Source organism: Triturus cristatus, chromosome 7 (genome assembly GCF_964204655.1).
Source record: "Triturus cristatus chromosome 7, aTriCri1.1, whole genome shotgun sequence".
Classification (NCBI taxonomy): Eukaryota; Metazoa; Chordata; class Amphibia; order Caudata; family Salamandridae; genus Triturus; species Triturus cristatus.
This window is the reverse complement of record NC_140590.1, coordinates 625,004,841-625,028,363: the sequence shown is the minus strand read 5'-3', so window position 1 is coordinate 625,028,363 and position 23,523 is coordinate 625,004,841. Positions and strand designations below refer to the sequence as shown.

The window sequence follows — 23,523 nt, the reverse complement described above, 5'->3', positions numbered from 1 at the left end:
ATCAGGTGCGTCCCCTCAGAGAGTTGCTGAAGAAGGGGGTTGAATTCGAGTGGAAACAAGATCACCAATCAGCTTTCCAACTCATCAAGGAGGCCATTGTTGATGCACCCATTCTGAGTGCCTTCAATCCCAATGCAAAAACTACTCTCACCACAGATGCTAGCGCGAAGGGTTTGGGAGCTTCACTAACGCAGAGGTCTAACGGTCAAGAGAGTGTAATCGCCTTTGCTTCCAGAACTTTGAGAGACGCAGAATTGAACTACTCGACAATAGAAAAAGAAGCTTTGGCATGTTACTGGGCCATAAACCACTTTAAGTATTTCTTATGGGGCATCCCGTTTGTGTTGAGGACGGACCACAAACCTTTACTACCGTTATTCTCCACTAAACGCTTGGAAAATACCACTCCCCGTATCTCTAAATGGGTGCTGAGTCTACAAGGGTTCAACTACACCATGATATATGTCCCAGGAAGTGAGAATAGGGTAGCGGACTGTCTTTCCAGACTACCAATGACCAATGGGAACCCGATGCAAAACCCACCGGAGGAGACAATTCTGTTGGTTGAAATTCCAGCAATCAATCGAGAGGAGTGGGAGAAATCCATAAGTGATGACAGAGATTTCGCTACACTGAGGAATTGGATAAGCAAAGGTTGGCCTGCTAACAAGCAGGAGGTGCCGGAGTCTATGCGCCATTTTTGGCCAGTACAAGATGAATTATCTATTGTTGATAACCAAATTTGTAGAGGAAGCAAGATCATTCCTCCGAAAAACATGTATGAAAGAGTAGTACAGATTGCCCACGAGGGCCACCCAGGGAGGAGCAAGACGAAAAGCAAAATCAGGCAACACTATTGGTTTCCCGGAATGGATTCACTAGTGGAGGATCAAGTAAAGAACTGTGCAGCCTGCGGTTGTTGTGACAAAACCAAAGTTGTCCGCAAAGCACCGTTAAGCCCGGTGGAAGTCCCCACCGTACCATGGGAAAAGTTGGGATTGGACATAATTGGTCCCCTAAACCTACTGAACCAATCTCAGAGGTTCATGTTTGTCCTCATAGATTACCACTCTCATTGGATTGTAACAAGAATGGTTTCTTCCATAACCACCGCGGCACTATTGAGTTTTTTGAGAGACGTCTTTTCCATGGAGGGTATACCAGGTGTCATAATAACGGACAACGGGGTTCAATTCGTTTCAGAGGAGATGAAGCAGTTCATGTCCATGCTGTCCATCTCACACATCAAGGCCCCACTCTACTGTCCCAAAGCCAATGGACTGGTGGAAAGGGCAAACAGGATGTTAAAGGACACCATCCAGCTTGCTTTGAGCACCCAGGTTCCGGTGGAGGAAGCCATTAGGAAAATGCTGTGGTCATACCATACATCGCCCAATGCTGTCTCTGGAGTGTCACCGTTTGTTTCTCTCAAAGGCAGGAACCCTGGTTCCAAACTCACCCCTAACTGGCTAAACGGAGGAACTCCGGTGTGGGTGGACAGAGACGTGGTGTTGGAGAAAACTCACAAACATCAACAAGAGTACAAGCACAGGTACGACAGTCGATGGGGAGCTTCACAGAAAAAGTGGAATGAAGGCCAGTGGGTGGTGGTTAAGAGGCCGTCCCTGTCTAAATCCAAGACTTCCTCATTTAGCAAACCACTGAGAATAACTCGAGTTAACAACAACTCAGTTGTGCTGGAAGACGGAGGCACGTGGAGTATGGACAACATAGCTAGTTGTCCAAGCACTACAGGGGCCAAACCCACGTATGAGAATGAGCGTAGTCCTGCAACGCCCATGAGTGGGGAACCCAAAGTGACAAGGGTGCGTAAACCTCCAACTTGGCAATCGGACTACAAAATGGGACCTTAATTCCCCCAGTCACACTCTCAAGTCTCTTGGGGTAGTAGCTTTCAGCTGTAAGGAACTGTTGTAGGTTTGCATTGTTCCTGGTGCATTATTCTGTAACTGAAACTGTAAAATGTAACTCTTATTTTTGGCTTGTTTGCTAAGGGAAATTGTTCCTCTGATATGTTAACTCATGTTTAATTTTCTCTGTTTCGCAGGGAGATGTGTTGTAATCTGGTCCTTTTCCCCTTGTCCCTTCCCCCCCCCCCCCTCTCCCTCCCCTAATGGGCTCACCCAGGCTTAGAATGTTGGAGCTGAAGCTCCGCTTAGAATGTTGACATACCACTGTGAGAGGCTGGAGGATCCTATCGAATAAACCATAACCTCAACTATCTCTGCATTCCTGGGGTTATTTACAACACTCCCCCCAATTTCATGGTTAGTACTTGGTTCTGTTTTAGGCGCCAATAACAGGAGAAATGGGCTAGTGCAGGCTACCTCCTGACAGGAGCTCCAGTACTTATTTTTTTTTTGCAAGTTAACCACGGCTGTGCGGAGTAACTTCTCATGGATGAATGAGCTGACTATGGCGCTTGGACATATAGAAGCTTCATCATGGCATCTGCTATTTATACCTGGCTGGTGATTGCCGACTTCCGGGTTGTTGTGACACCGGCTCTTTAAGGTTACTCCTGTGTGAGATGCTACTGTAAGCCACCCTGAAGGGGGGCGGGCATTAGGGGCTAACAGGTATTCTTTATTGCTGTTACACAGCTTCATGGGGCAGTTCGGTGTCTCTTAAAGCTTGGTGACAGCTTTCACTGCGGTGTCCTTGAATCCTGAGCATCGGAGTGGTAATGGAACGTTGTATTCGTTAACAGACAAGACGAAGAGCATTTATGAAACGTTTCTTTACAGCAGTCGGTCTCCCGGCACTTTATAGCAGATGTTTAATGCTACACGGTGCAACGGTACTCATTTTATAGTATAGAGTGAAAGGCAGGGTAATAAGCTTAGCTGTCGCCATAGGATGCGGGGGAGGGGGCATGGGATGTATTAACCCAGCAAGACATTATACCCTCGAAATATAACATCGGGCGTCTCTAAAGGAGAAGTTGGGGTCTCGCCCAGCTTCCCTGCGTGCCCCTGTTCCCCCCGCCTGCAGGTTGGGGTTATCTGCAAGCATGTCTCACTCCAGACTAGCGGAGCTAAGGACGGGGCTGCACTCCCGCCTCTCACGTCCTGCAATGACCCTGAGACACATTCAACCGGGGCAGACACCAGCACCAGCGCAGGCATGAAGCATACAGAGCCTGCGCGCACCCGCGGACGGTGACCTCATCGCGGCATCACGTGCTGGGGAATTAACCACATCCCTAGACCTGCAGCGCGCGCGGCCCCATGGGCTCCAGCGGCGGGCGCAGGCATCCGCGGAAAAGTGATCTCATTATCAGCCCACGTGCTCTGAAATTAGCCGCGCGAACAACAAGGTGCAGCGTGCTATTGTGTTTTGAGAGAATTAAAGGCACAGTACACAGATATCTGTAGACTTCTCGACACATGATTTCTGCATTTAAAGGGAGAGCGTCTGTACTTCCCTTGGAGTAGTTCTACATTTAATCACCTGAATCAGCAATACCTATTTTACTAACCTGCAGGGCTGCTAAACATTTTTGGCGGAAATATCTGCACACCTCAGTAGGCCTTTATTGCTTTTACTGGAGAAGTGTTGCTTTTAACAAAAGGGCACTAAACCCTCTCAGCAGGACTGCACTATTTCTAATGGAAAAACATTGGTACTTGTCAGCTGGGGTGCGCAACACTTAACGTTTGTCAGCTCAGCAGGCTGTTACCCACGGGGCAGCACAAATACTCTTCAGAAGGGCTGTGCTGCTTTTCACGGATTACTCACACTGTTAACCAGGGCTGCACTCGTTTCCATGGAATTCTACTCATATTGTTCACGACTACACTGCTTTTAGTACAGTGGAACTGACACTCAGCACAGGACACATATGGAAACAGAAATGCACTGCATTCTTCACCAGGACCGCAATGTGTTTCACATGTAAGGTACTCTTCAGTAGCAGTGTCGGTCTTTAAACTGGGGCAGATGTGTTCCTAGTGGCTGTCATGTCAATTGTAGAACAGGCGTCACATGGCTCGTTTAAACATCTGATGACATATTGTGTGATCTTGGACAAAGCACTCCACTAGCAACAACTTTCAGCACGATTGCGATACTTTCAGCATACCTGCTGACTGGTAAAGCGATCTACGCAGCGTGTAGGTCAAAGGTTAGACTTCCCCTGGGTGTACACAACTCAGCATGACCTTACTCCACCCCATCGTAAATAAGTGTAACCTTCCCGACCTGCAGCTAAGAGATATGACATTGTTACCAGTGGCGCAATAAGCAAGTCTCGGGCCCTGCTGGAAGCAAAAAAAATGTCCGTCTTTGAATGCAGTTGGTTTAGTAAAATACAACAATTATCAGGGTTAAATTGGCCCTAAAAGACTCTGGGCCCTGGCGCAACGTACCTGCTGCACCAGTGTCTGTTACATGCACTTTACCGTATCCGTCGACTCACTACTACCACGCCTGGACGCTGCTGCATTGCATGTAGAGGGATTATGTCAGATTTCTTCTCTCTTTTGACATTAAAAGAAGCTGGGTTTTTTTACACTCTTCGGGACCTATTAATCCTTTAAAAGAGGGAGAACAGGAGCTTACAGTCGGCCTGGGATGTCTTCAAAGAGATTGTTTCAGCAACACACGTGAAAAGGAAACCCGTGTCAGTACCTTCAAGCAGCCAGTACCAGCAGCTCCGTGGCAGTGCATTCCACACTCAGAGGGCCAGTGAAAGAAGTTCTCCGTGGCCTAGTAACACTTTTCTGAAGCGCAAGTTTCAAACAAGCTGTACAGTGTAAGCACTTTTGCAGTGACCCTACTGCAACTGTACAGTGAAGCTCCCAGCACCTCACTAGAACTGATACATCCATATCAAACTGCACCTCACCACATCTGAGCACACTGCAACTCCCGAGATGGGACTGCCCTTCTCAGTAAAGTATTAGCGTTAAAGAGACAGTACGGGCAATTCCGAGTAACAGCACTTGCCAGGTGCAGAGTGAAACTCCCAAAATGTAGAACATTTGCACATTTTGAAACTTACATACATACATACATAGAGAGAGAGAGAGAGAGAGAGAGAGAGAGAGAGAGAGAGAGAGAGTGAGCATTCATTGTATTGTAATCGCATTATGTAGCGCTGACTACCCCTGACGAGGCGTCGAAGCGCTTTTTCAGCAAGTAGCATGCTACTCCAGTACCCATAAAGGATTAGTGGTGACTTAGTATAGTGGAAATATTAATATATATATATATATACATAGATAGATAAACATGTGTGTAAAGCATACAGTGCCGTCTGTGTAAAGTGCTCCTGCAGATATGGTCAGATAAGAACGACAAGAGGCAGTGACAGGCATCAGACAGTGCAGGTAAGCCAGCAGGCTGCTACAAACTACATACACTCACATCCTCCGGGGCCATGGGCAGCACTTCCACCGATTCCAGCACCTCGATCTGCTCCGCCTCCGAGCCGAGAGCCACCGCCGGGGACGGGTTGGCCGGCGGCTCCGTCCGGATTCTCTCCCCCATGTCTGGAAGAGGCTCCCCGGCTCTGCGATGAGGCGAACACTAGCCTGTACCGGGCAAAGTTTCAGCAGCAGCACCGCCTGCCGCCAGGTCCTCCATGCCGCCTGTCAGGAGGGGCAGCACGCGTCCAGCAGCATACTCCAGACGCACGGACCCTGGCACCCCGCAGAGGAGCCCAGACCCCCCGCCTCGGACAATGCGCCACGCCGAGCCGTCTGCTGCACCCGGCCCGTGCACCCAGGAGGACCTCCCTGGCACCTTCTCGGCGCTGCGCGTGGGTGCCCAGGTACTTCCTCAGTGCTTCGCGTGGGTGCCAAGAGACCTCCCCTGGCACCTCCTCACGCGTGTGCCAGGTGGACCGACCTCCACAGGCACCGTCGCGCCTCCTGGTATGGGCGCGCAGCTGATCTCGTCTGGCACTTCCCCGCGTCCAGTGCAGGTGCACAGACACTCTCCCCCGGTCCCTCCTGGACGGCTGGCGTCAATGCCCAGAGGTCCCCCCTGGCACCTCCTCAACTCCTGGTGCGGGAACTCAGACAACTCCCGCTGGTACTTCCTCACCTCCCGTTGTGGTTACCGAGCGCCCTCACTGCACTTCACTTCTGGTGCGGTAGCCCAGCGCACCTTCCTGGCACTTCCTCACCTCCTGGCTCGGTTTTAAAGCACCTCTGGCACGTCCCCACCTCTCGGTGTGTGTATTGATGCTCCCTCCTGTCACTTTCTCGCCTCCTGGTGTGGGCGCTCAGACGACCTCCGAGGCACTTCCTCACCTCCTAGTGCGGACGCGTATATTGAGGGGCTCTCACTGGCACTTCCTCGCCTCGGCGCGGGCGCACAGAGCTCCTTCTTGGCACTTTCTCTCCTCCTGGTGTGGGCGCTCAGACGACCTCCGAGGCACTTCCTCACCTCCTAGTGCGGACGCGTATATTGAGGGGCTCTCACTGGCACTTCCTCGCCTCGGCGCGGGCGCACAGAGCTCCTTCTTGGCACTTTCTCTCCTCCTGGTGTCGGCGCGTTTATTCAAGCCTTACACTGGCACTTATTTACCTCCTAGAGCGGCGCACAGAGCTCCTTCTTGGCACTTGCTCGCCTCCTAGTGCGGCGCACAGAGCTCCTTCTTGGCACTTTCTCTCCTCCTGGTGCCGGCACGTATATTCAAGCCTCTCACTAGCACTTATTCACCTCCTAGTGCGGCGCGCAGAGCTCCTTCTTGGCACTTCCTCACCTCCTGGTGCGATTTTAGAGGACCTCTGAGGCACTTCCTCATCTCTTGGTGTGTGTACTGAAGCGCTATCACTGGCACTTCCGCGCCTCCTGGTGCGGGCGCGCAGAGCTCCTTCTTGGCACTTGCTCGCCTTCTGTTGCCGGCGTTCAGAGCTCTTGCTCGGCACTTGCTCACGTCCTGGTGCGGGTATTCCCAGGACCTCCCACAGCACCTCCTAGCGCGGGCGCTCGGAGCCGGAGCGCATCACCGCACAGCAGAGGAGTCCCGTTTCCAGGCAGGCTGGAGCGGACGCTGTCGGAGCAGAATTCACACCGAGCAGCCTGTCCTGTCTCGGGCAGCGGCCTCCCCCCGCAGCTTCCCCCTGTCTGCAGCACACCCCAGGCACCGGGAGACAGCAACGGGGCAGCCAGAGATCCGCGGCGGCGCTGGAACAATCTTCAGAGTCGAGGCGCTGGCATTATTGTAACACCACTAAAGCCACAGGGATTGTGAAAAGGCCACGGTTCTCACAAGGAACAAGTATAATAAATGAGTCGTGTGCAAATGTGTTTTCAGCCAAAAATTCTATTTGCCCGTCACCAAGTAAAGTGACTTAATTTTGTTTTGATCCTATTCGAATATTTGTTTTCATCACACACCAGAATTTAAAAAAATGCACTTAATTTGTGCTTTCCTAACTGTTGATATAGTCTGAAATATTTGTACAGTTTTTTACAGGTATTTAAATGCTGTGTGTCTGAAAAAAACCCAGACAGTCCACAGCCTTTCCTTTCACACCCCCTGTTCCCCAAGGAAATTGTCAAAAGGTTCACTTTACAAAATCCTCTAACTCCATGTCTAGGAAAGAAAAGTAAACACCAATCTCCGTCTTAAAAATAATGAGCAGCAATTTGTCAGAAGACGTAGCCTGACCTTTGACCTCTGTCTTTGAACCACAGTAAATGTGACAAAATACAAATAAAACTCAAAGGCATCTTTATTGCTCATTCATCTTCTGAAATCCATCATGGCTGTTTTTGGGGTGCTGTAGCCCCCTCCCATCACCAAAACCCTACTTCCAGTACCTGTGAGAAGTTGGCAGAGAATGACAGAGCTACATCTCTCACATTAACCAAGTGCCCAAGAGGCATAAAACACATGTGCCACAATATGCACTTCTCCTGATGCACTATAGGCAAAGACACAGCAATTACATGCACTTTTTAGGTCTCGGCTGGCGATAGCAGCGCGCATGCGCTGCTCTCGGCATTCGAGAGCTTCTTGGAATTAATACAGATTCCGAAGCTCGGAGGCGGAGATGAAGCCCCACCCATCTTTTTAATTGGGTAGCGTCATCTTCCATGCAAAACGCTGGCTTCTGATTGTAAAGGAGGCTTCTTAGTCCCTCCTTGTTGCCGCCTTGTCTCCTTTTCGCCCCGCCCACCGGGATTGGATCGTTTACTGGCGGCATGACACTCTCTCCTTCATTAGTCACGACGCACTTTTTTCTTCATATTCGGCTTTGGCAAAGTCAGCTGCGTGTTTATTTTCGCATCGCGCTTTCACTTAAAGTGCGAAAATAAACACGCGGCTGACTTTGAGTGTAGGACGAGGTCGAGTCACACTTTGGGCTAGTATAGCACACTGATTACTTTGTTGACAGTCTCGTAGCACTGTAAATAAAGCTGTTGCTCCCGTTGACCCTGCTCCTCCATATACGTATATGCGTGTCTCTAGGTCCTTGCTTTATTTATTTGCAATTTTATATAGCGCAAACTCGTGCCGAAGGTATTAGAGCACTTTACGTGACTTTCAGTTACATTAGACAAGAACACATTTATTTTTCAGGCACAGGGAGATTAAATGATTTCCTCGGATCAGGACGCCAAGACTAGAACCTGCGACCACAGTTTCAAGGTAGACAGCGCTGGCTGTGACGCCACATACCTCTCCCAGTGCCTCTCTGGAGCAGCTATGATGTCAGGCCCCTCCTTACCTCGCCTACCCCCAATTTACATTGTGATGCAAACCCTAGCGAAATATACCACCACTTACGAGCCCGAAACTTGCTAAACTCAAAGCTGGACACCCCCGTTGGTGTCCTCTTACAGCTCATGGAGGAGGGCGGGATGAGTGTAGGACGAGGTCGGGTTACACTTTGTGGTAGTATAGCACACTGATTGCTTTGTTGACAGTCTCGTAGCGCTGTACATAAAGCTGTTGCTCCCGCTGACCCTGCTCCTCCATATACGTATATGCGTGTCTCTAGGTCCTTGCTTTATTTATTTGCAATTTTATATAGCGCAAACTCGCCCAAAAGGTATTGGAGCGCTTTACGTGACTTTCAGTTATATTAGACAAGGACGCATTTATTTTTCAGGCACAGGGAGATGAAATGATTTCCTTGGATCAGGACGCTGAGACTAGAACCTGCGACCACAGTTCCAAGGTAGACAGGGCTGGCTGTGACGCCACATCCCTCTCCCAGTGCCTCCCTGGAGCAGCTATGACGTCAGGCCCCTCCTTACCTTGCCCACCCCCAATTTACATTGTGATGCAAACCCCGGCGATAGAAACCACCATTTACGAGCCCGAAACTTGCTAAACTCAAAGCTTGGAGCCCCCGTTGGTGTCCTCTTACAGCTCATGGAGGAGGGCGGGATGAGTGTAGGACGAGGTTGAGTCACACTTTGTGCTAGTATAGCACACTGATTGCTTTGTTGACAGTCTCGTAGCGCTGTACATAAAGCTGTTGCTCCCACTGACCCTGTTCCTCTGCTTCCTCCCTGGTCTTCCAGTTCCACCATAGACATATATGCGTGTCTCTAGGTCCTTGCTTTATTTATTTGCAATTTTATATAGTGCGAACTCGACCAGAAGGTATTGGAGCGCTTTACGTGACTTTCAGTTATATTAGACAAGGACGCATTTATTTTTCAGGCACAGGGAGATTAAATGATTTCCTCGGATCAGGACACCAAGACTAGAACCTGCGACCACAGTTCCAAGGTAGACAGCGCTGGCCGTGATGCCACATCCCTCTTCCAGTGCCTCTCTGGAGCAGCTATGACGTCACTATACGTGTGACACCTTGAATTCATTCTCATTTTTAAAGCAACTGCGCTTTGCCTCCTGGGATATGTCAGTCCTGACTCGAGGTTACAACGCTCTTAGACATAAAAACTTTGAAACAGGCCTTCTCTGGGCCATCTCCCGAAATGAAATTCCACCCCTCTCCCTCAGGAAACGCCCGTTGCTGATACTGTGATGGAGGCCTGGTTCCATAGTTTAAAACATCTGCAGCTCTTACCTATTCTGTTAAGCTATTTTGCACTTTCCACACCGAATATATATATATATATATATATATATATATATATATATATATATATATATATATATATATATATATATATAGCAATTTCTGAACAGCGTCCCTGGTGTTCGCTGTAAAAACAAGTATTGAAAATGCAATAGGTCTCGCCTTTGATTAAGTTAAAGCCATATGCTTTGCTAATGGTATTGTATAGCAAAGCAAATGGCTTTGACGTAATAAAAGGCGAGAACTATTGCATTTTCAATGCTTGTTACTATTGCACTGAAGGTAGAGACACAGAGAGTGCACCTCAGGCAGACAGAACCGCGGTATGCATTTTACACACTGTATCCAAGGCACAGTCAGGCGGAACCGTGGCATGCACTTTACACACTGCATCAAAGGCAAATGCAGGTGGGACCGCGGAATGCACTTTACAAACTGCATCCAAGGCACAGCCAGGCGGAACCACAGCATGCACTTCTCCGGCTGCACTGTAGACAAAGAACTATAGGAAAAGACAAACAGAAATGTGGCATATACTTTTCTAAGTGCATCCCAGGCAAACACTTAACAAACTACATCAAAGACACATACAGGTGGAACCATGGCATGCACTTTACAAACCGCACCCAAGGCACAGCCAGACAGAACCATGGCATGCAGTTCTGCACTATAAACAAAGACACAAAGAACAATGTGGCATACACTTTTCTAAGTGCACCTCAGGCAGACAGAACCGTGGCATGCACTTTACAAATTACACACAAAGCAGCCATGCAGGACAATGGCATACGGTTCTGCTGCACTATAGGCAAAGACAGAGATGTGGCACGCACCTTTTTAAGCACACCTCAGACAGAACCACAGCATGCACTTTACTGATTACTTCTAAGGCATAGCCAGGTGGAACCATAGCATGCACTTTGCAAACTGCTCCTAAGGCACAGCCAGGTGGAATCACGGCGTAGGAAATCCACATTTTCTGTGTAGTCACCCCAGATTTTTAACCTTATGCTGGACCCTATATTTTTGCTGGCCTTAGAACTCTGGAGTAGAGTGCCTGTGCCACTCTTCAAACATGGTTGAATTGGCTTATTCTTAAATGGAACATTTATTGCCTATTAGTCCCTAGTGTATGGTGTAGAAAAGGTACATATGGCCTGGGAGTTAAATACCACTAGTGGACTGCAACAGCTATTGTGCCATCCACTACAGTGGCAGAGCAAAGATGACTTCAGGCCTGCCCTGAATAGCCTGACTATTGCAGTGCAAACCCACTGTACAATCCGTCAAAAAACCCATTTGGTAGTAAAAAAAAACCTTCCTTTCAAATATTAACAAGCATTGGCATAGCCAATAGGTCTCGCCTTTGGGACTTTGTAAGTGTTTAGCCAGAGCTATTGGTTTTGCCAATGTCTTTAAGCTATGTTGTAGAGCATTGTGACTTCTGTACACCATGTTGAAAAGTTATAATAAAAAATGTTATGAAAGCAGTCTTCGAGCACAACAAAAAGTAGAGTAGAGTGAGAGAGCAAGAGTTATAGGAAGTGAAAGAAAGAGTAAAAGAGAGATTCGAGATGGAGGAAGTAAGCAAGCGCATGAGGCTGGGGCCTGGAACAGTATTGGAGCTAGGTCTGCAAGGTATAGTCAAAGTACTTGGCACGGGTAAGTGGGACCGGCAGGGTCAGGTAGTGTCTGCTTAATGGCTGGTTAGCTGCAGCAGAAATTAAGTAGCAACGTGACTAGGAAGGACTTCCGGGGGCAAGGGGCAGTACTGGAGTGGGCAGCAGGAAAAGCAGGTGGTAGTGCAGTGCTGGGAAAAAAATTGGGATGTGGTGGGCGGTGCAGAACAGAGAGCAAGAAAAGCAACAAAAAAGGCTGAAGCAGAGATTAATCTTTTGCTACTGCTATTTATACTTGAGGTTATTTTAGATCTTTTTTATTAGCAGTTTTAGTGTTACCTCTAGTAATTATATGCCTTCTCCAGATTAGAAATAGTCCAGGGAAAAAGCATTTGAATACCAATGCGCATTGGTGGTTGCGCTCACAGTTTCATGGTATTCCCACTAGTGCAACACCCACACAGGAGAATTACACACACAAAAATATTTCTGCAAATGTTTCTTGAGTGTAGAACACGCCTTTTGAATGTCAAGTGGAAGTCCGGCTATCTTCACCTGTACACTAAACATACACTGCTACATTGTTTTGCACTTAAACTGAGATTCGTTTCAAGTTGTGGAAGGAGGCCTAAACAGATTCAACATGGAGAGTTCTGCTATATCTAGTACATTGATTCATTTATTAAATACATGATGGATAGAAGGGGGAAGAGACTACAGAGGGGGTGGACATAAAAGAGAATTGAAGGGCTAGTTACACTGCAGAATGGTTACGCCAATGGAAAAAGGAGAGAGTGAGGTGGTAGCGGCTAGTTACATGTGGAAAATGGAGGCAATCGGTGGAAGTAGCGAGATACAGAGGAAGGGAGAATAAAGAAATGGAAGGATGGGTAGAAACAGGAAGAATGAGGAATAAACGGAGCGTGAAGGGGTACGGTGGGAGAAGAGGGACAAGGAAGGCAGGTGAAAAGCGAGACAGTGGAAGGAAGATATGCAGTGAGAAATGGAAACATCAGCGGACAATGGAAAGGCATGAGGAGTGTGGAAATGAAGGTAACATTATAAGACGAGCAAGTCTCCGCTCTGCCGTGGCTCACTTTAAATGCCTCTTGACTATGCGGAGGCCGAAACGTTAACCATATGCACCTCACACATGCTCATCTCCCAAGCAACATTTTTAAGCAGGAAGCTGAATTGTGCTAACGTGCGATTAAAGAACAATATTAATAAACAAGGATCACAATCGGGACAGAAAGGAGCAAAACAGCAAAAAACAGGGCAGATGGCAAAGTTCTCAAAAGAGGGAATGGCACAAAACAGAGTGAAAAAAGTAGCAAGAATGCACGGAACAAAGGTGACAAAACGGAGAGATGAGAGAAAGCAATCCGACATGGAGAATGGGGGTGAGAGAAGGAGAGAGAGAGAGACAGATTCTGAGTGGATGGAGAGAGACTGAGTGAAGAGGAGAGGAGAGTGTGGATGGTTTGAGCATTTGAGCTAGGGCTATTTTGGATCTCAGCACGGCGGAAGCACTAGATGCAAGAGCTATGGTTCACCTTACCGAACTTTTGCCGATCCTCTGTTTCAGTCATGCAAACGAAGACCCACGCACGTGAAAGCAAACATATGAAATAATCATAATTATTCACACCCAGACCTCACACCGCTCCTGACTGCCATTTAAAAGTAGCCCTGCCAGTGTATCGAGGTTAAACAGAGGCCTTGATTTCTCTTTTCCCCGCACAGCTTTACGGCACATTTGCCTGAGACTCTCACCTGGAAGCGGACGGTCTATGAGCAGGCGCTGTGTGGCTGGCCTCCAGTTGTGCGCCAGAGACAGAGTGGCAAGGGCGGGGAGCAGACCTCTGACACAAGACACTGCAACAGCAGGAGTCAGCAGATAAGAGTTTTCTTTCCAAAAACGCACGTTATGAGGCAACACATCCATTTCAACGGAGAAGCGTGACTCGGAGCGCAGCCATTGGATTGACTTGTCACTCACAGCCACGGCACAAGCTTATCCAAGCACGTTCCGCTTTCACTTTCCTCCTTTGTGAAAGGTTTGTTATCTTTATGGGGCCATGTGTTTGAAACACATGGCCCCATAAAGATAACAAAGCTTTTGCGACGACAGTAAGTCAAGTGAGCCAGTCCAAGTGGGACGGCTCAAATAGAGAAAACTGTACGTCAGCAAGTGCTCTTTCCCAATGGCTGACCATCGTTTAGCATAAACGGTGATGCCAGCCAATGGGAAAGAGGGGCGGGGCTTAAAGCCCAAAACTGACACTGACCCTAAATCATTAAATCTCGCCAGCGAGACTGCGCATGTGCACAGTCTTACGCTAGGCTCGACCTAAAAAAACACCACTATGTAGGCCTTGCAGCCCACAAGGTAGGAGTTAGAGTATTTAAAAGTGGGACATGTATGTAGAAAATGTATTTAGCCATGTGTTTACAGTAACCAGACCCAAAGAGCTATTTTCAATATAGCAGGCCTAGCTGTCCTATGTAAGAAACTAGTGTACAGATGAATATACTAATACTGTATCTTTGGAATAGGACCAGCTAGAAAAATAATGAAACAACTATTTTTGATACTTATCAAAACTCTATTTCAATGGTGAAGTGGATTTTTAATAAATATTATGACAAAGTAACTTTTAGGAAGTTACCCTTTACCTGCCTGAATGGTCTGAAGGCTAATTAGCATAAGCATCTGCCAACTCTCAACATGTGCTGAGCTTGACTAGGTGTGAAATGTTTCACAGGAGCATACACTAGGCTGACCTGAATGTGCAGGGATGACGCCTCTGAACTCCACAGAGTGTGCAGAGTCTGGGGCTGTGGGCATCCTGTGACACCACACTGTCAAATCCTGCTTGACAGGTCTGTTGAGCTACATGTAACATTTGGGGCACGTTTGAAAGGGGGAGAACAGAATTCCATGAGAATTCGTGTTGATTCGCTGTCTGGATGCAAAAGGGTCTTGCTTTTGTCCTACCATCCTTCTGTCTCTTGGTTTGTTGTGTGGGCAGTACCTGCTTCAAACTGGATTTTAGTGTTAGATGTGGAAAGTCACTAGGGTTACCATTGTTCACTCGCCACACACCCCCAGCCCTCAGAGCCCAAGTTTAATGTGGCCAAAGACTTTTGCCATCTTGAAAATGCCCTGACACATGGTATTTTGGGCCTGTTTGCAGTTTGGCAAGCAGAACGTACTGAACAAGGGCTTAGGGTTGGTCCCAGGAACTTTCGTCCCATTAGTTTGGGAGTGCACAGGAGTCACCCCCTCCTACTAGACGGTGACAAGCATCCCCAGGCACTCTCTGCAGACCACTTCCAGCACCTGTGAAAGATCAGAAGAGGGCCTAGCCTGTTGTCTGTGAACTGAGAGGAGCCCTGAAGGACAAGACCTGCTCCCTCTTGTACCCAGGACAATGAAGTAGACTCCATGGGTCAGATGGCAACCTCCTGTGTGGCTACAAGGAGACACAAATCTCCAAGAGACCTTTTTCTGCATGTACCTAGCTGAATAGTGCCAATTGGACCTGGACAGGAACATACTGTTGGCCTCTGCTTTACAGCCTGTGAGTCTTTAAGTGCCTCCCCTGAGGTCCTGGGAGCCTTATAAGTGTACTCCTGTGGTTGATATGGCCTTAAAATACCAAGGCGCTGATTACCACAGACCCGACAACTGGGATGATGCCACAACCCCCTTGGAACAGGTCCACTTCCAGATCCAGACCAACCCCAAAATGACTCTCTGCGGAACCTTCATCTTCAGGCCTTCTGGACCCGCGCTCCTTTCACCGACACCCTTGCCGACCTCATCGCACCCCACGCCCTTGCCTCCACAGACTACATACTACTCGGAGACCTGCATTTTCACCTGGTAACCACCATGACCCCAACACCACCGTCCTCCTAGAGAACCTCGCCAAAAAAGGACTGAAGCAACTTCTCACCGCCTCAATGCACACAGTGGGACACACACTCGACCCCATCTTCACAGGAGGAAACAGTGTTTCCTACAGCCACACCATGGCACTTCTTTGGATGGACCACCACTGCATCCATTTCTCCTCCAGAAACCCCACCGTACAGAAGCACGTGCTCCGCCTCTCCCGCAGAAGCTGGTACAAAGTAACCGAAGAACAGCTCACCTCCGCCCTCACCAGCACTCCACCATCAACGATGCCAGACATCAACACCGTCGCGAGCAACCTCCATCGCTGGATCACTAAGTGCGCCGACACAACGCCTCACTCAAGAAAGCTACAGGGCAATACAACAAGAAAGCAAGCTGGTTCACCCCTGCACTCCAAGAATCCCAGCGCTCCTGCCGACAACTCGAAAAGACAAGGAGGAACTGCAAAACCCCAGAAGCACGCACCGCTTACAGAACAGTCACGACAGAACACCACCAACTCATCAAATCAACAAAGAAGAACTCCCCAACACCCACAACTCCACAGAACTCTTCTCCATCTTCCAGGAATTTGTCAAACCCAGTAGCAAAACAATAGATGTCCCACCCTCACAAGACCTTTGCAACAGACTCAGCACCTTTTTTCACCTCAAGATTAAGACACTCTGACATGGGTACTTGCAAATATTTCCTTGGACCCACAAAGTATTGTCTGTGGTTCCTGAGGGCGGCACCAATGTCAGCAGGGGCGGGTCGGGGTGTTGAAAGGTGGGCATAGGGGGACGAAAAGCAGATGCATGATAAAGGTAAGTTGTCTAGAAAACATTCCTTGCTTCTTTACCTTTAGTTTAGTTAAACTGCAAATAAAGCATGCCTGTTTCACAGCTTCCTGAATGTTCCTGCTCTGTCAAGTGAACAACAGCCCAGTGCTGCTGTTCACCAGGAGGCCGCAATTAAAGGTCAGGAGGGCGGCATGCGGCCCAGGCCGTACTTTGAGTATCCCTGTTCTACGATAACTTCGACAACCAAGACCTCTGCACCGCTTCAGCCTTCAGCAACGCCACCCAACAGACCCTACTCACTTGGACTCCGCTCATGACAGAAGACTCTTTAAAGACCATGAAGTGCATCCACTTCGGAGAACTTCATGCCCATCTCACTGCTTCCTTTTGAAGCCAAGGTCATCGAAAAGGCCGTCAATGACCAAGCAAGCAAACTTCATTGAAGTCAACAATGTCCTCGACATGTCCCAATCCAGATTCCGCAGCCACCACAGCACATAGAACTCCCTACTCACCGCCACCGATGACATCCGCGCCCTTCTGGACCAGGGCCAAAAGGCAGCCTTCATCCTCCTAGACCTCTCAGCTGCCTTCAACACTATCTCCCACCACACACTGGCCACCAGACTCCACAACGCTGGCATCCGAGGAAAGGCCCTCGACTGGACATGCTCATTTCTCACAGGCAGAACTCCGCAAGTTAGACTCCCGCCCTACCTCTCAGAACCGACAGAGACCAGATGTGGAGTACCCCAGGGTTCCTCCCTCAGCCCGACCTTCTTCAACATCTACATGGCCCCCCTCGCAACCATCATCAGAAACCACGGGCATATCATCTTCTCCTACACCAATGACACCCAGCTCATCCCCTTCCCACCAAGGAACCCAACATCACCAGGCACAACTTCCAAGAAGGGATGAAAGCCGTCGCCACCTGAATGTAGAAGAGCTGCCTGAAACTCAACTCAGAGAAAACAGAAGTACTCATCCTGGGCTCCATCCACTCAGTATGAGACGAAACCTGGTGGCCCCCCTCCCTCGGAAACCACCCCACCTGACAGACCCTGCACGAAACCGAGATATCATACTGGACTCATAACTCACTATTAACAGCCAGATCAACTCCGTTTCCTCAGCCTGCTTTAACACCCTCAAAATACTCAGAAAAACGTTCAGATGGATCTCCTACGAATCCAGAAAATCAGTCATGCACACTCTCATCACTACAGACTTGACTACAGCAAATCCCTCTTCGCCAGAATCAACCAAAATCTCCTTCGCAAGCTCCAGACGGTCCAGAACGCCGGGGCCAGACTGATCCTAGACCTTGCCCGTCACAACCACATCACCCAACACCTTCACGATCTCCACTGGCTCCCCATCGAAAGAAGAATAACCATCAAGCTCCTCACGCATGCATACAAGGTCCTCCACAACATTGGACCAGCATATGCAAACAACCGTCTCTCCATGCACGCACCCAAGAGAAACCTTACATCAGCTGACCTCTCTCTGGCCACCATCTCACGCATCTACAAGAACAGAAAGGGTGGAAAGTCCTTCTCCTACCTTGCAGCCAAGACCTAGAGCGACCTCCCCCTCCACCTCCGGCAAAGCCCTACACTATTTCAGTTCAGGAAAGACTTCAAGACTTGATAGGTTTTAAGTATTTAACGCATCCAAAAATTACATTTCTGCAGGTCAAACATAATGAAATTAAAGGGGGAAAAGCATACTGTAATTACTGTATCATGCGGAGTTTGGTGCAATAAACAGCAAAATCAGCATGTTATTCCCCACCTACTCATAATAGGTGTTTTTATTGCACTTGATAAATAACATACCCGTGGTATCTTTATTTATTATGTGCGATAAATAACACCTAAACTAGTAATCAGGTCCTAAGACTGTAAAATCTATGACCACATAAACCTGGTTGGTGTTTGTGACCCGTGCTCCAACATCACCATGACCAACGGCTGGCTATAGTGTAGTCAAAAGTTGTGGATCTCACAAATCGCCAAAGGATGAACAATCTGCAAGTGTTAGGCATTCAGGAAGGAAAGGAGGGGGGGGGGGTGACCCCCATGTGGTGTCTTGCTAATACTTCTGGAATCTAGAACACATTACGTGTTCGAGATTCCAGAAGAGACAGTTTGACCCAGGCTCATTGAAAAGACGTGTTACCTTTTTCTCCGAAGAATAAACCAACTTCTTACCTTACATCAAACGTGTAGATGTCACGTTATTACACTATTACGTCTGAGGGAGCCTTCAGATACAAAAGAATGCCTTTTGGATTAATTTCTGCATCCTCTGTATTTCAAAGGCTAATGCACAAGTTATTTAAAGACATTGATAACGTACTCTACTTTCAAGATGATATTTTGATTTTTGCTTCTAATTCCACTGAGCATACTGACACTCTACACAAAGTTTTGTGCATTCTTCAAGATAATGGTTTAATTTTGACCAAAGACAAATGTAAATTTGGTGTATCATCTGTTGATTACCTAGGTCATTCAATTGACAAACATGGTGTCTCACCCAAGCAAAATTTAATCAGAGCCATTGAACAAGCTCCTAACCCTCAAAACAAAGACCAACTCAGATCTTTTTTAGGTCTTTCTGAATACTATGCAAAATTTATACCACTATTTGCTGAGAAAACCATACACATGAGAAACCTATTGAAAAAGAACGTTTCGTTTTTATGGGATGACAATTGTGGAAATGAATTCAGGCATAAAAAAAAACAAATTACCTCTGCACCTGCCTTAGCCACATTTAACACTGCATATGATTCTAAAATTATTTCTGATGCAAGTAATGTTGGATTAGGCGCAGTTCTGATGCAAAATCAGGATGGTCATTTGGTTTGCATCTAGACCTTTGAGGGGTGCAGAGTGTAAATATTCTACATTAGAAAAAGAAAACCTTGCTTGTTGGTGGGGTATTGAGTATTTTCGTAAGTATGTGTATGGCACTGTTTTCAAAGCCAGATCAGATCATTGACCTTTAGTGGATCTTTTTACAACAAAAGGTTGTGGCCGAGCAACTTCAAGAATTGCTAGATGGCAATATAAATTACAGGACTTTCACTTTAAAGTTGAATATATCCCTGGTGCAAGAAATATTCTTGCAGATTGTTTATCAAGGTTACCTGTAGTTGATGACAATGAAGTTGAAGAAGATAATGATCTGAAAAAGGTAATTTCTATTTGTGAAGTATCGAATGGATGTATATAAGAAAAGGAATGGAAATCTGCTTGTGAGAATGACGTTGTACTCAAGAATGTAATGGGGCACATCAAATCGTCATGGCCCAAAAAGGTTGATGTACCGGAGTGTATGCGTTCATTTTTTCAAATTTCTCTTGAATTATCTTTAAAGGATGATATTTTAATGAGAGGCTTACAGCTTGTTGTTCCCACTGATTTGCAACAAACCATTTTGGATATGACTCATGAAGGACATCCTGGTATGATAAGCATGAAACGCAGAATCAGAAGTGAATTTTGGTGGCCAGCTATGGACAAAGCTGTTGAACGTAAGGTCAGGGACTGCATAGAATGTTGTATCAGTGATAAATCCCAGAAAATTGTATCATATGACCACCTTCCCGTGTCCAGACCATCTCGGGTGTGGGAGTTTGTATAACAGAACTATTTGGAGAAAATCTATTCCGTCAAAATATGGAATTCTCAGCAAATGCCATGTACAAAGATCCCAGCAAAGCCCTGTGTGGCATAAGGATTATATAGCAAACAAGTGACATTATTTTCTTCTGTATTTCTCATTGTATCATTTCATTCTGGTATTTTGTAAATTTATTTTTTTCTCTTATGTATAATTTTCTGTGAAGTTTAAGGTTCTGAGCTCATTTGTTTTTATTCATTTACTAATGTTGTCTCTTAAATGCTTTTCTTTGTTTTCCCAATGAAGGGGAATGTGTGGTGTCTTGCTAATACCTCTGGAATCTAGAACACATTACGTGTTCGAGATTCCAGAAGAGACAGTTTGACCCAGGCTCGTTGAAAAGACGTGTTACCTTTTTCTCCGAAGAATAAACCAACTTCTTACCTTACATCAAACGTGTAGATGTCACGTTATTACACCCCAACAGTACATTGTGCTGCTGTTCGGAAAACCCTTTCCTGACCTCATGGTTTGGGAAATGGACTCACAGGTGTAATGAACCCATTGGCTACCTATAAATCGGGACAGTAAAAGGTTCCTTTCTAACTCACGCCCTGTGCACCTGCGTCCAATTGTAGTCTACATAGGCACCTTCCAACTGAGACAGGCGATATTTATGAAAGCTCGTCCTGCTCTACTGGGGCAGTAGATGCCATGTCAATTTCTGTTCGCTCGGATCTCAGCAAAACCACAATGGACAAGTGATAGAAGCTACGTCAACTGATTGATCCCTTGAAAGCGGTGGGGGCACAAGTCTTCCTGCAGGTACCGGCAAGGCTCAAAGTAATCCATAATGGGTGGACTCTGATGTGCTTTACAGAACATGATGCTAAGATGGATCTCTGTAACATCAAAGGGACAGCTGAGTATTCAAGACTTTGATGTTTGAACACTATTATTTTTTTTCTCCTTGAATCTAGCATTATTATGAATGGCAATATAATATTTTTTTAAATAGGGACCTGGTCTCCGGTTGGGCTCGAGCTGGGCTATTTTCTTCTCTTTTTCTTACTTTACATTTCTTTCTCGCAAGGATAAATTGGTGATAGGCGAGTGCTCAGGGGGGTGGGGGTGGCTCTCTCCTGGTGCTGTGTCAACCATCTGCAGTCTAAAGGTGGGGAAGGGTTCCCTAGCAAGACACGGGGGGATCCTGTGCTATGGAGGTGTTGGCTCGGGGTGGGGGAGGTGTCTTATGTTAAGGTGTATGCATGAGAATATTTGCCTCTGGCAGATTGGGGGCTTGAGGGGGAGAAAACTAGTCAGTTTAATCAGAGAAAGTTTTACCAATATGGAGGGCATGGGTTTTAGGGCAGGATGGGATAGTGAAAAACAGGATCACCGTACTAATGATTAGGCTAAAAATTATATGTTGGAATGTATCTGACCTCAACTCTCTTAATAAACGAAAACTGATACAGGAGAAGATTAAGATGTATAACCCACATATAATTGTGTTAACTGAGGCACACTTGGGGGCTTATTTACAAGCCCATTTGGCTGCCGGAAAGTCACTTTTATTACGCACCTGCAGTCCAGTGTGCCTGCCCATATTTACAAGATCACGTATAGCCACCCTGCGTGGCTTTTCATGGCCTTGTAAATATAGCCCCCTTTTACGCATTCCTCTGCGTTAAAGGGGCGTTCCATGGGTGTTGCTGTTAGGGTTACCACGCAACTTCCATGGAACCTGATGCATTCCCAGATGTACAAGGTTTTCTAAAGCTGGGAATTCATCAGAATCTTACGCCTCCCCAAGGAGAGAAGTAAGGGAGGCACAACGAGGAGAAATACCTTTATTTCTCTTAGTTTTTTCTTTTTATTTGTTTGCCGCATTCTACAGCACACATAGAAAGTGGAAAACCCCTTGCATGATTGTTTTTGTGGAGGAAGGTGTCCCCTCCTGTACAAAAACAATCACCACTATAACGCAGACACCCTTTGTAGGAAAGTAGGATCTGCTTTTATGGTTTCCCCCACTTTTTGCCTGGTGCTATGCTGTTTCTGACTAGTCTGACTGGGGTCCTGCTAATCAGGACCCCAGGCTCTGTGCTTTCTCCCCTAAATTGGTATGGTAAGTACTTAGGTACATCCCAGATTGGACACTGGTGTACCCTTATCAGTCTCTAGTATATGGTACTGAGCTACCCAGGGCATAGGTACACCAGGGGTCCCCAATGGGCTAAAGCTTGTATTATGCCACCCATGAGGGACCACTCAAACTGTAACTACAGGCCTGCCATTGCGGCCTGTGTAAGCTGGTGCTAGCACCACTTACAAAAGATATAGGATTCCCTATATCTAAGGTCACTGCACTTAAAACCTATAAGTCACCCCTAAAGCTGGCCTTTCAATCCTGAAGGCAGGGTGCTTGGTTCTAAGTCCATCCCCTATTACAATTGGTGTAACACAAGGATCAATTCTTTCCCCAACTCTCTTTAACCTCTACTTAGAACCCCTGGCTGAAAAACTGCGACGCATCAACATCCCGTTTCATATGTATGTGGATGACATACAGATCTACATTAATGTCTCGTCAGTGGAGGAGATCAAGTCAATGAATGAAGCTCTAAAGATGACCATGCATTGGCTAACAAGTAATCAGCTTAAACTGAATGCACAAAAAACAGAATTCCTACTAATTCCCCCCCCCACACAAAATCACTTCAGAAATAAAGGAATGGACCAAACTGATCACCGGGCTTTACTGCACCCCAATCCTAGTGGACTCAGCCAAATCACTACGAATCACACTGGATAGGAATCTGATCATGCAAACCCACATCAACTTGTTGGCTAAAAACGCACCGTACCACCTTAGTTGTCTTAGAAAACTGAAACCATTCCTAGAAACGTCAGACCTCAAAATGGCAGTTCAGGTGTTGGTCATCGCGAGGATCAAATACAGATGTTCAACTCTATCTGACCTGCCCAAGATCTCAACAGCTCCGCTAAAAGCATGTCTCAATGCAGCTGCAAGACTCATATCCGGATCTAGAAAATCTGATCACATCTCTCCGCACTTAAAAGCTCTGAACTGGCTTCCATATGAAGCCAGAGTACAACTCAAACTGACCTGCATCACTCATAAGGCGCTTCACACAAAAACAGAGGCATATCTGGCTCAGAAAGTGATGATATCTGGTGGAGGCCGTAACTCCTGGGGCGCATAAAATCAAATGCTGAAACCTCCATTCTTCCAAAAGAAGAAAACTTACAACAGAGCTTTCTCAGGCATCCCACCCAGAATCTGGAACTCACTACCACGAAACATTAGAAGAATACCATCTCATTCAAAATTCAAGAAGGAGGCTAAGATCTTCCTAATGGGTAAATTCCTTCCTTAACTCTCCTTTATCATTTGCCTTGTGTCTGTCCTTCGAATCTTCACCTGTCCGTATCGGTTTTACAACTCAGAAGAGCCCTCTATGACTTCTGGAACGAAGCACTCTGAGGAGCTG

General features: G+C 47.0%; 1 protein-coding gene across 2 annotated transcripts in view; it reads right to left on the bottom strand.

Annotated features, from left to right (window-relative positions):
- RHBDL3 (rhomboid like 3) overlaps positions 1–7,147 on the bottom strand; it is a 531,476-nt gene extending 524,329 nt beyond the window's left edge. For both annotated transcript variants that reach the window (XM_085617225.1, XM_085617226.1), the window contains exon 1: positions 5,392–7,147. In XM_085617225.1, coding sequence (XP_085473351.1) covers positions 5,392–5,514 — 123 coding nt within the window. In that variant the 5' untranslated portion in view covers positions 5,515–7,147. The remainder of the gene's footprint in view (positions 1–5,391) is intronic.
- Between the last annotated feature and the right edge of the window lie 16,376 nt (positions 7,148–23,523).